Below are 12,881 nucleotides of genomic sequence, written 5' to 3' on the forward strand. Positions count from 1 at the left end.
CCTTGCTGCAGAATGCTCACCTGCGAAATGGGCAAATGAGCTCTCTGCGGCATCTTTTATAAGGACAGCCATCCCTTGTAAGAGGGCTTCACTTTCATGACCTAAATGCCCCCAAAGCCCCATTTATGATTTTTTTTAAGAATAATTGTTTATTTATTTTAATTTGCTATAGGGCATTCATGCTCACCAGAGAGACAGAGAGAGAGAGGGAGAAAGTGAGAAAGCAAGCCACCAGGCCTGGGGCTCAAGCCACAGCCAGCCATGTGGGAGTCCAGCACTTCAACCTGTTGACCCTTAAAGCCCCATCACATTGGAGACTAGGTTTAACCATGGATTTTGAGGAGACACCAACATTCGGACCATCGTATCTGTCTACCTGTCATGTCCAGGTTCAAATACACACGCACGAACCCGTGTATACACAGACACATATGTCCGAATTGGGGAGGAATTCAGGACCAGTAGATGGCATGATGGTTATGTCACTGGACTCCCACATAGTCAACCATAGTTTGAATCCTGGACCCAGTAGTTTTTAAAAACTCTTGCCAGGCGTATTTGCGTGCATACCCAAAATCCCGAGAGGAGAATGGAGGAGAAGGAGTTGTGGCATGAGCATCCCTCTGGGGGGTGATTTCTAACTTTCTCTCAGTCTCTCTCTGTCTCTCTGGTGAGTGCACGAGCCCTATAGTAAAAACCTCTAAAAAAAAAAAAAAGTTGGGAGGAATTCAAACAGTTCATGGAAAATGAGTATTCTGAAAAATCTGTCATGGGTTTTATTTTTTTTACACTATAATAAACTTGTATTTTAATTCCATTTTTCCATGAACTTTCTGAAGTCCCGCTAGGACACACACCTATATTATGTTTAGAGTAAAACTCACACACGTATATGTACATCAAAATACACACCTGCATGATAATCCCTGGGGTAACACTACAAGGACTTTAATCATTGCTTGATGTATAAATATATTAAACGACTACATTCATTCCTGGGAATCTGGGTCTTTCCTGTGTTGGCAGTAATGAAACTTAGAGGACTCTTCAGTTTAAGAAATCCAATGGTCCTAGCGACCGTGAAGACCTATTTGTGAGGACTGAACTGTCAGGCAATGTTGAAGAAAGCGTTAGTGAAATGCTTGCTCCTGTCTTCATGATTCCAGTTGTGTTCTGTTGGGGTGGGCAGTGGGCGATGGGGGAGAGAGAATAAAGGCTCTTCACGGAGCAGCTCGGGGTCATCTCTGTGCAGTGTGACCATCCATGACAGGCCATGCTTTGGAACACAGAAGAAGTAGTCCCAGGGCTCTCTTACTGGACCAGTCCCATCTTTGCTGATAAATATGGCACGTCCGTATGGACGCTGCTGAGCTGGCAAGTCAAGGCAAGCATAGGGCACTTGCTTTGCCCAGTTCAGGATACGAGGGTCCCCCTCTTGGGGCTACAGCGAGGGTGCAGGGGACAGAGCCTGGCAAGCAGGAGCTCTGGGGAGGCGGAGCTCCAAAGACCCTGTGGCCTGGGTACAGGGCCTCTGCGATGATGGGCTTCTGGGTGTTTTCCTCCCTTGTATTCAAATCTGGTAACAATGGGCCTTCGTCCTGGGAGGGGCCTGAGGGTGCACCCTCAGATCCCAGCATCTGAGCCCATTGGAGAGGCAGACAGCTCCTTGGCTGCACGTCTGGACCATGGACAGGGACTCGAGCGAGGAGGACAGTAAGTAGATGGTGTGGCTACCCTGTAGCAGCGCTGCGGGGCCTCAATCGGCCCTAAGTGCGGTCTCAGATCTGGTCTGTCTCGCTGAGAGCATCCCTCCCTTCCTTCCTCTCGTGCGGACAGCAGGTTGGCAGCCTTTTTCCACTAGGAGCCCCTGGACAATGGAGAAGGAAGGTCAAGATGAAGCCGAGAGCTTTCCCCAGCCTCTGTAACCCTGCCCGAGTCTTAGATTCTGTTTCTTTTTCCCCTCCAGTCAGGAGTTTTCCCATCTCTGGCCAAATATAAGGGCCAGACATCAGGGTTTTTATTTCGGTCACGGTTGGGTTCGGTTCTTAGATGAAGCTGACTTCACAGAAAGTTGTCAGAAGTCTTTACTCGAGATTTTCCTCTAGCAAAGAGCTCGCTCATTCACTGCGGCTCGTGTAACAGCCCGGGTGACCCCTTCCCACCATCCGTGGGACGCAAATACAAAGGAATTCAAGAGTTATTTAAAACCATGAAGAAGGAAATGGCATTGTAGGAAGGAATGTGCTATGTTTAGAGAAAAGGAACTCGGGATCCTAAATTTGGAATGGGCAATGTCGTGGGGTAGAAAGAGTATCAGCCTGGGAATTGGAGGGCTGGGGTTCAAGTCCTGGCTCTGCTCTAAATTGGCTGTGTGATCTTGGGCTAGTCACCCAACCTCTCGGAGGCTCAGTTTCCCCAACTATAAAAGGAGATTGGGTCTAAAGGTCTTAATTTGAAGACCATGAGGATGTGGGCCAAATGTCACATGAATGCAATTGCGGGGGGCAGGTATGTGGACAGCTGTCACCTGAGTTCTAGAAGGGCCAGTGACACTAGCTCATCTTCACAGTCACCTAGCTTGGTGCCCTGAAGGACCTTTGCAGGTTCAACACTAGTTGTCTTTAATGGCGGTATCTTATAGCTCTTAGTTTCAGAACCAAAGCAGAATGTAAAATTCATCTATGATAATCTTAGAGCTCAACTTAAAGTTTCATAGAATTCTTTTTTTTGATATTGAAGTGGGAGACACTGTAGGTATTTTAGCAAATATTTGAGGAGAATCTAATCTGATCTCTGCTGTACTGGAAACTATGTATCCCTCGTCTCGTTCTAGTAAGCTTCTGCTAACACGGTGATTTCTTTCTCCCTGAGACACTGCTCATTGGCAGACTCGCAGTTTTTCATTGGATTTCTCTTAGCAGCGAGGGGCTAGATGGAATTTGGATTCAAATACCAGCTCTGCCTCCGAGTTGCTGGTGGCTCTGTTCAAGTCGCTTAACCTCTCTGAGTTTTACTTCCGCTAGTTAAAAAAAGGGACAAGGTCATTTTGCAGGACTGGTCGAGGATTCACTGGAAATAAAGTACCTAATACACCACCCAGCCCAGAGCAGGCATGGGGTACAAATTGACTTTAGGGAACGATCAGATCATGTCCCCAGAGCTTTAGAAGTAAACCTCTCTTAGCGGAATATAGTGTCACCTGGGAGTTTCTGTTTTAGCCTAATGCCTTTGGATAAGCGAGGAGAGAGCAGGGTGAATGCTCTTGTTCCCTTAAGATTCTAAAACCCTGATTCGTCATCCGGCCACCCTGTATGCTGACGGTGGAACTCCCATCAGCACTTAGGATGTGTCACAAGGTATGGAATCACCCAGTCTCTAGAAAGCTAGTTGACGGTCCAGCCACGATGGCGTCGGCAGTAGGGGGCGCTGCTACACGATGCTGGAGTCGCCAGGGAAGGCTGCGAGTCCACGTTGAGCGTCTACCGCGGGTGCGTCCATGAGCCTGGCTGGTAAGGGCTTGGGGGGAGGGGGAGGATTGTGGCGTGAAGACCCTACTGCAGGTGCCTCTCTCTGTCTCTCAGGGAAAACAAGTTAAAAACAAAATAGGTCGGTGAAACGTTCGCGGTGATAGATAACGCTAACTACCCGGATTTGATCATTATACCTTGTATATGTATTGAAATATCACCCGGCCACCCATACATATGTAAAATACCATGGCTCAATTAAGATAAAGATAACAGAAATTAGGTGATGACATCTGAAACTAGGTAAGCTTTTCTCAGGTGTCAGAAAGGGCACCTGCTCTGGGACGTTCATGACCTAAATGCACTTTTTAGGAGACAGCGGCTGCCTTTGTCACCTGAGAGCAACCCTCCCCTCCGCTGAAGTGTTGACCCCTCGGTTGACAGGTCTGTAATGTGGGCAGCTTCAGAGAAAGAAAACTCTCTCAGTGACCCTGTTGGGACCAACGTAGGCATAGATGGGGACACTTACCCCATGGTGCAGGTCAGCCTGAAGATCTGTTAGCTGCGCCAGCGTCAGCTGCCGAGAACCTGGCAGCATTCCAACGGGGCGGCGCCCCCCACCATCGGCTCGGCCACTTCTAGTGAAGGGCTGGTCCCCTCTGTGCTGAGATGGTCCAGAATTCTTCCTTGTGTGAGTTGATATCACTCTGTCTGGGCTGCCTACCCTTCAGTCTTCATTCCAGTTCCCCGGGCCACTCTCAATGTTTCTGTTCCTTGTTCAAAATAATAGCCCATCAAAGCCTTTCCTTCTGTAGCTTACCCAGCTCCCATTTCTTCCACGACCCTAGATGCAACGTGGTTGTAGTCACTCTTTTCTTAAGGTACAATGTCCTAGCACAGCACAGAAGAGGAAAATTCCCCTCCCTCATTCTCCACACCATATCTTTTATAACATAACTTCTATTACTGCAGGCTGAAACCTCTTTCAGAGCTGTACCTATTGATAGAACCCCCAGGAATTTCAAGGGGGCCTTTCTAGTACAGGGCCATAGGACCTTAGATGGACCTCCTTATTTGTGGGCATTGATGCCTGAGTAGGGGGGGCAGGGCTGAGTTCATGAGTGAGAGCTCCAATCCAAGGCCACTTTGCTACCTTCACTAATGACCCAGAGCTGAGCAGTTGGGGTTCTCCCCTGGGAACTGAGGCCAGCTCTGCTCCCAAAGGCTTATTCATTGAAACGCCCATCTCCCACTCCCAAGCTCTGTGTTGGAGATTCAAGACTAGATTTGCGGTTCTCATGGTCTATCAGTGGGAAAAGGTGCTGAGCTCCTTGGCAGGGGCCCTGCTACCAGGAGTGTGGGGGCTGCTAGGGAAAGGGGGACCTCCGTGTTTGTCAGTCAGACCCGCTCTGGTCCACCATCTCATTCGTTCCTCTTGGTGACCGCACTCCCTGACGCCTTTCCCCTAAAGGGAAAGGAAATCGAGGTCCTAAAACATGAGGTGATTTCCCTTCTCCAAGGCTGCACGGAGCTGGGGCGTTCTGCTGTGCTGATGACCGGGGGGATGAGGATGAACAAAACGTCTACCTTTCTTTGGAGGGCTCAACGTCTGGGCTGCGGAGAGGGGGCGGGGAGTAGACTTTTTACAAGTTTTTCTTTTTCTTTTTCTTTCAATGCCAATGAACTCATCCTGTGTTTAATTACTCCGTAAAGCTATTAGGCAAAAGCAACAATAGGGCGCGAGGCAGAGCACTAAGGGGAACAGAGAAGAGAACCCCGCCCAGGCAGGCTTGGAGACCGAGATTACATGGGGTGCCCTGAGCAGGAGAAATGGCATCTGTGTGTGTGCATGTGTGCATGTGTGTGTGTGTGCGTGTGTGTAAACACACCTATCAGTGTCCTGCCACCTCTGAAGGCAGCAGCAGCCCTTGGCCCAGTTCCCACACAGTCCTGTCTTGGTTTGATGGCAAAGTCTACAAAGCATGCACGTCATGTCCCAGATCATCAAAGAACAATTGCAAATAACAACCGCAAATAATCGAAAGCAAACATTGCAGTATTTGCTGTGGCACAGCAGGGGGCCTGCATGACTCAAAGCAACACTTTTCCCGGTCCTTTCCCCCCTTCTCTCCGAGTTTGTTTGCTTTGTGTTTGTTTGGTAGGGTCTCTCTGCATTACCCTCTGTCTGCCCGGTCTCCCAGCTGGTGACGATAGCAGGTGGCACCACTGTCATTTTAGGGCGGTCTTAGAACCCAGCCCAGGCTCCCTTGCAGCCCCTGCCTGAAGCAGAGGTGCCTTCCCGCTTGCCTCGCCACACTGGGCCTTCCTCCCTTCCTCTCCATGTTGGTCTAACCACATGGTGGGCATTTGCTCCCCAAATATTTTCTCGGTGGCTCCTACCCCAAAGCCCCCATGCATCTCTCTCCAGACTCAAGCAGGCTTATCAATCTCGCCTTCCCCCTTTCTGCTCCATCCTGGATCCCACTGCCTCCCTCTCCTCCTGATAGATTCCTTCTTTTGTCCCATCCTGGGCTGGACTTTGTGGGGCATCTTTCCTCCTGTTATGTGGGCAAACAAGAGTCTTTTCTTCCCGTCTAATGGGTAAGGGCCAGGGAATGTAGGACCTGACCTGCTCCTGCTACATTCAAGAGCTGTAAGTAGCAAGGAGCCATTACAGGTGAGAGGATAACACAGTCAGTTTCCGAGCCTTACAAAACAGTCCTTTAAATAGCATGGACAGGGACCAGCAGTTAGCATAATGGCTATGTCGCTGGACTCCCATGTAGTCGACTGCGGTTTGCATCCCGGACCCGGTGGCTTAAAACTCACACCAGGCGTGTGTGCGTGCGTGCCCAAGATCCCGAGAGGAGAATGGAGGAGAAGGGATTGTGGCATGGCCATCTCCCCTGGGGGGGTGATTTCTCACTTTCTGTCTCTCTGTCTCTCTCTTTTGGGTGAGCACATGTGCCCTATAGCAAAAACCTCTCCAAAAAAAAAAAAAAAAGGAAAAAAAAGAAAGTAAATAAATAAATAAATAGCATGGCCAGTTATTCATTTGTTTGCTTTGCTTAGCAAGAAGGAATTTTTTTCTTTCCTTTATCTTATAATAACCTGAATCTCCTTCTCAAGTTATTTTATTTTTTGATTTTTGACATAGAGTACATGCGCTTGATGGAGAGAGACAGAGAGACAGAAAGAGACTGAGAAGTCTCCCACACACACACCAAAGGAGATGGCCATGCCACAATCCCATCTCCTCCATTCTCTTTCTGGGATTTTGGGCATGCACACACCTGTGCCCAGCCTGAGTTTCAAGCCACCGGATCCAGGACTCAAACTGCATTCAGCCATGTGGGAGTCTAACACCAAAACCATATGCCAAGTTATTTTTCTTTGTGACAAAATACCCATAACAGAACATCTGCCATCTTAACTTGTAAGTGTACCATTTGGTGACATTAAGTGTGTTCATGCTCTTGTGCAGCCACTACCACCCTCCATCCCCAGGATGCTTTTCATCTTGCAAAGCTGAAGCTCTGCCCAGTAGAAATGATTGCCCAGTCCCCCTGCTCCCCAGTCCCTGGAAACCACCATTCGACCCTCGTCTCTGTGAGTCTGGCCACCTGAATCTCTCTGGTGACATCGTTGGTATGACTGAAACCACAAGGCCTGTGTGCACTCCGAGGTGTGCCCATCCCATCAAGTGCACAGGTGCACAAGCACTGAGCCCTTGCTGTGCGTGCCCCAGGCCCACTTCCTGTTCAGATATGCGGCATCTTCTGGTTGGGTATCTCGCACTGCTGAAGAAGACAAGCTATGGGAGTGAGACGGTAGTAGGGAGACATGTGGACACGCGGTCAGTGCTTTTAAGCTGATTAAGCTGGAATCAGGGTGAAGGACATGGATTCCTTTTATCGTCTGATGTAGAGGGAAAGGCATTTTAAAAAGAAGAGTGAGAAGGTTATTCATTAACTGCATCTTTCTCCACGAGGAAAATGCCTTTCTGTGCAAAGAAAAAGAATTTGTGTCTGGTGAGCAGAAATGCCATGGCGACTCTCTTTGCAAAGTTTTCTCAACCTGGAGCTGTGTGTGTGGATTCAAGGGGTGTTCAGCTACATGGAAAGGGCATCGGGCTTGGGGCTGGGATCTGAGTTTTTAATTTTTTCATTTTTTTTAAAAAGTTTTTTGCCATAGGGATTGTGTGCTCACTGGGGAGAGTGAGAGAGACAGAGACAGTGAGAGGGAAATGAGAAATCACCCCAGCAATCCCTTCCTCATTCTCCTCATGGGATCTCAGGTGCATATACACATGTACCTGGTGTGATTTTCAAGCCACTAGGTCCGGGACACAAACTGCAGTGAGCCAGTTAGAGTCCAGTGACGTAACCGCTACACCATCTGCTGGCCCCTAAGTTTTTGGGGTTTTTTTGAGAGAGATTTTTGGTATAAGGCACATGCACTTGCCAGAGAGACAGAGAGACAGAAAGCAAGAAATCACCCTCCAGGGGTGATGGCCATGCCGCAATCCCTTCTCCTCCCTTCTCCTCTTGAAACTTTGGGTGTGCACGCACGTGCGTCTGGTGTGAGTTTAAGCCACTGGGTCTGAGACTCGAACCACAGTAAACTATGTGGGAGTCCAGCAATGTAAGCATTATGCCATCTGCTGGTCCCCAGTATATTTTTCTCTCTGTGATGAACACATGAGCTAGTTTCGCCCAGATCATATCTCTGAGCCTCGCTTTATTCCTTGAAATGGGGAAGACGAGTTACCACGAAGTGCCACGGAGATGGTGCCCTCAACGTCCCTGTGTGAGCCTCAGGACTCACTGTGTGTGTTAGGGCGGGGTGGCCCAGCTGGACAGCCGTCCTGAAGTTCAGGCCCAGCACCATGGGAACGGTGACGCAGCCAGTAGCCCCGTGAGTGCTCCACACTGGGTGTCACACAATGCCCAGTGACGTCTCCACTTCTGTTGTGTCCCGTCATGCACGGGAAATGACGCATCCTCCTGGAGTCTGGTCTGGAGGTTTTTATTTTTGCACCTAGCATAGGGGTTAGATGAATTTAGCTCTGACAGACTGCGACTGCCCCGAGAGGTCAGGGCGGCTCCTGGCTGATGGATAGAGCTGGGAGTCTCCCACCTCTCATTCTTGCCCTCTTCCTGCCCCTGTTGTTTGGTTTCCCGCAGGACATTGCCGCCACATGCATTTGCCTGTCCTCCCGCCCAGGGGGAGTATTGATTGATGGATGCTCCAGCATAGCCAAGACCTGTGGGTGGGCGGCGTCGGCCCCAGGGGAGAGGGCTGTAATGGTTTTCCTTTCTGTGCTTGACATTTTCACTGTTGTCTCCTGACTAAAAGAAGCACAAAGGAAGAGGAAGACCCCCTCCTCCCCTCGGGTTCACGGCATTGACCGTGCCTTTATTAAATGCCGGGCTGGCAACTCCGGACTGCGTGCCCTTGTCTCCTTTTACGGGAGCTCCATTTCACAGACAGAGCTGAGTTCTGCCAGGATGGGTGCCCTGCACAGTGATATGCCTTTCATGGGAGAGAGCTTGGTCCCTGGGTGACATGCCAGCCATGTTCTTAACCACTCTACCTCTGGGATTCTGACTCCGGTCTCACCAGCTGCAATCCAGCCCTGACCCAGATCTTCCACCCTGAGAACCGGGATCACAGGAACCATAGTGGGTGCACACGGGCCCTGGCCCCAGAAAAATCTCAGGCCTCAGTCTGTGCTTCCTGACCCCCTTTGAACCCTTCCTTGGAGGTGAATGTCTATGCCAAGGGTGGGCAAAATATGGCTCAGGGGCCAACTCTCACCCCACTGCCTATCTTCATAAATACAGCTTACCCTGGAATGAAGCCACACATTCAATTGTTTATTGTCTTTGGCAGCTTTTACCCGGCCCGATGGCTGAGATGAGTAATCAGGACAAAGGCCGCACGGCCTGCGGAGTCCAAAATATTTACTACTTGGCTCTCGACAGAAAATATTTTCAGTCCCTGTGTCCCTGGTGGCTAAAGTAGCTTTGAATGCTAATGAAATCATCAGAAGCAAAATGCTGACAACCAACGCATTAACTATAATTCTAGATGAGCTATCACATTGGGTATTTTGCTATACGTTGGGAGATTTCAGTATTGTTTTATATCCCCCACCTCTTTGTTGTTCCAGAGGATTTTACCTCATGAAAAGAACTTAGAGAACGAGCTTTGGTTTGAATCCCTCCTCACCCACCACTCACTGGCTTTGTGGCATCTTGGATGAATTACGGCCTTTCTTAGCTTCAGTTTCCTCCCTGGCAGAATGGAGTGGTGTTAGGTATCTGATGGGTAGTCTAGGAAGCAGACACCAAGATGGTGTACTAGATGTACAAGAGGCACCTACAAGTATGAAGGGAAAGGGGGAGGGGTTGTCTTCAGATGACAAGGCAGGTTGGACATCTGTGATGAGAAAGAAGGAAGGAGGGAAGGGACTTGAGTGAGAGGCGTCTTGGCCTGATCTGTGGGAAGTCCCCGACCAAAGATTGCCCCTTAGAAGAAGAAGCCATGTAACGAAGCATCCCACATCTCAGTCCCTTAGAACAACAATGATTCTTCACATCTCATTATTTTGTGGGTCAGAGATTTGGGCAGAGTTCAGCTGGGGGATTCTTCTGCTCCAAGCGATGTTGATTAGGGTTAGCAAGTGGCCAGTGTGCCTTGACAGGTCCAAGGCAGCTTTATTCATAAGCCTGGAAGCTTGTGGGGATGGCTGAAAGGCTGGGCTCAGCTGGGCCTCTCTCTATGAAGTCTTCCTCATGGTCACTTCCACAGGAGAACCTGACTTCTTACAGCTCAAGGCTCAAAAACAAAAGCCCCCTGAGGCAAGAAACAAGCTGTAGTCTTTTCATTGCTTCTGTGTATTCTATTGGCTAGAGGCATCGCAAGTCTATCCAGGTTTAATGGGGGAAGAGAATCAAAGGATGTATGTCTATTTGCAGTTCACTGCAGCACTTACGAGTGCTAGCGTCATGAAACATGCAATGGTTATGAAGCACTTGTCGTGGAGAATGGCACAGAGGAGGTGCCCATCAAATAGCCATTGCCAGTCTCCTCTCTCTCTTTTTTTTTTTTTTTTTTTTTTTTTTAAGATTTTTGCCATCGGGTGTGTGTGCTTGCTGGAGAGAAACAAACAGAGATAGAGAGAGAAGGAAAGTGAGAAATCACCCCACAGGAGGCATGGTCATGTTACGGTCCCTTCTCCTTTCTCCTCTTGGGATTTTGGGTATGTATGCACATGTGCCTGGCAGGTTTTTCAAGCCGCTAGGTCTAGGACTCGAACTGTGGAGTTGGCCATGTGGGATTCAGCACCTTAAATACCACGGCACCTGCTGGCTCACATACACTCGCTCTCTTTTTTAATAAGCTCGAGGGCTTGTGTGATTGCATGTGAGACAGAGAGAGGGGGAGAGAAAAAGTGTCTCCCCCAATGAGATATGGCCATGCCACAGTCCCTTCCCCATTTCTCCATCCCACTGAGATTTAGGGCATGCATTCACACATGCCTGACATGTTTTTCAAGCTGCGGGAGCCAGGATTCAAACTGTGAGGTTAGCTATGTGGAATCCAGCTTCTCTAACCATGAGGCAACAGGACCAGTCCAGGAGCTGCCACTCCGAATGTTTTCCCTCATTATCATTACTGCTGCTACTGTCACCCCCAGTTGCCCTACAGATGCAGTCTTGTCCCAGAGATGCCAGAGAGAGGCTGGTTGACACCGTGAGGCTTCTCGTACTGCACCCACTCTCCTTTTCCAGCCTCCTATGAAGTAGTCATTGGCCTCCCCTCCCTTCCTCAGCTCAGGACTGTCTGTCTTTCTGCAGGTGTGATGGACCTGAGCTTTGAGGCTGAGAGTCCTCTGGCACCCCCCACTGAACTCCTGGAGAGACTGCCCAGCTACGACTGGCTTCTTCAAAGGGACCGTAAGTCTTGGTTCCTGTGCCCTCGTCCGGGCTCTTGGGTCTGGTAGGGATGTCTCTGGAATGGGCTGGGGTTGAGCCTCCCTTCCCTTGGAGGGTCCTGGGGAGCCCCTTTCATGGTGGGGTGAGGAAGGGAGAAGACGCGGCATCGGCCCTGTGTCTACGAGCGTCCGTTTACCATGACCGTGCCCACCTAGCAGCTGAGCGATGCCGGTCTCAGGACTGCCCCTCTTTTGCATTAGATGCGCCAGATGAGTCGTCCTGCTTCTCTGCCCTCACATTCCAGCAGTCTCCCCCTCTCTCACCCCACACATGGTTGGGCCTTTGAGCTGTCCAGCTCCTGACTCCTTCCTTCTCCTCCAGGACAGCAGATCTTCTTCCCACCTTTGGAGGCCCTGGGAAGACCCCAGGAACAAAGGTCCTGGTCCTCGTTCCTGGAACACAGGTGAGTTGCAGATTGTGGTCCGAGACCTCCGTGCATTTGACACACCCTGTAGGTCCCATGAGGGCCCTTTATGAGGGTCTCTGCCCTGACAGTGTGTCGGGCCAGTCCTGCTGGAGTGGATTCTCCAGGGTCTGGGCCTGGGCATCTGCAGGTTATCAGACTCTTCAGGTTGCTTGACTAGCATGCCAGGGCTGAAAACCACAGTCCGGAGCAGGTTTGCAAACCACTGCTACCCCCCCATCACCGTGGCCCAAATTCAGCCCACTCCCCGTTGTCTGTAAGTCAAGTTGATCAGAACACAGACGCGCTTGTTCATGCGTGTGTCATCTGTGATTCTATGAGATAGCTCACAAAGCTATCATTTTTCCTAGCTGGACCTTCACAGTAAAAATGTGCTGACCCCTGGTCTAGATCCCCCGAAGGGGCCCACACCCTTGGTTTGGAGAGGACCCAGGCAGAGCTCGGGGTTTCCAGCCAGATCTTTGCAAAGAGAAGGTGGAGCTGCTTGCTCTCCAGCCGGCTTTCAGCTAGGAGGCCCTGGCCTGTCTGACAGTCTCCTGGGTGCTCCTGGCCTCTCTGCTGCCAGGAGCCTCTTTCCTTCTCCTCCCTGACTGCCATCCTTCCATGCCCAGGGCAGACCCCTTTCTCTGTGGAGTTGCATTGGCTAATTTGGCCCACAGCCTCCCTCGTGGTGTCACCCACATTGGAAGGCACACAGGGCCCCCTGTACCATGCTGGGCAGGTGCTGGAGACAGAAGGTGTGAGAGCCAGGGTAGAATGGTTCAGTAGGGTTGCTGGGAGAGATCAGGGAAAATATGGGGACTGGGGAGGGCTTCCTATGGGGATGGCATGACCTTAGCAAAGGGGAGTTTTCCAGGAGGAGGGGAGGAGTCCAGAGAGTGAGGCCTGAGGGCTGAGGAAGGGGGCTGAGGAAGGGCACTGAGCCTGCCTCCCCCCCCCCCCCGCCCTCAGGGGAGCCCCTATGGCACTGCTGCTGGCTGGACCTCC

General features: G+C 50.4%; 1 protein-coding gene across 1 annotated transcript in view; it reads left to right on the forward strand.

Moving 5' to 3' along the window:
* The first annotated feature begins 1,549 nt into the window (after nucleotides 1-1,549).
* The window catches only part of SSUH2 (ssu-2 homolog), a 28,892-nt gene continuing 17,560 nt past the window's right edge, over nucleotides 1,550-12,881 (forward strand). Inside the window, exons 1-3 of the mRNA XM_006152042.1 lie at nucleotides 1,550-1,713; nucleotides 11,333-11,431; nucleotides 11,792-11,873. Coding sequence (XP_006152104.1) covers nucleotides 1,686-1,713; nucleotides 11,333-11,431; nucleotides 11,792-11,873 — 209 coding nt within the window. The 5' untranslated portion in view covers nucleotides 1,550-1,685. The remainder of the gene's footprint in view (nucleotides 1,714-11,332; nucleotides 11,432-11,791; nucleotides 11,874-12,881) is intronic.

This window comes from Tupaia chinensis, unplaced genomic scaffold, assembly GCF_000334495.1.
Source record: "Tupaia chinensis unplaced genomic scaffold, TupChi_1.0 Scaffold000333_1, whole genome shotgun sequence".
NCBI lineage: Eukaryota > Metazoa > Chordata > Mammalia > Scandentia > Tupaiidae > Tupaia > Tupaia belangeri.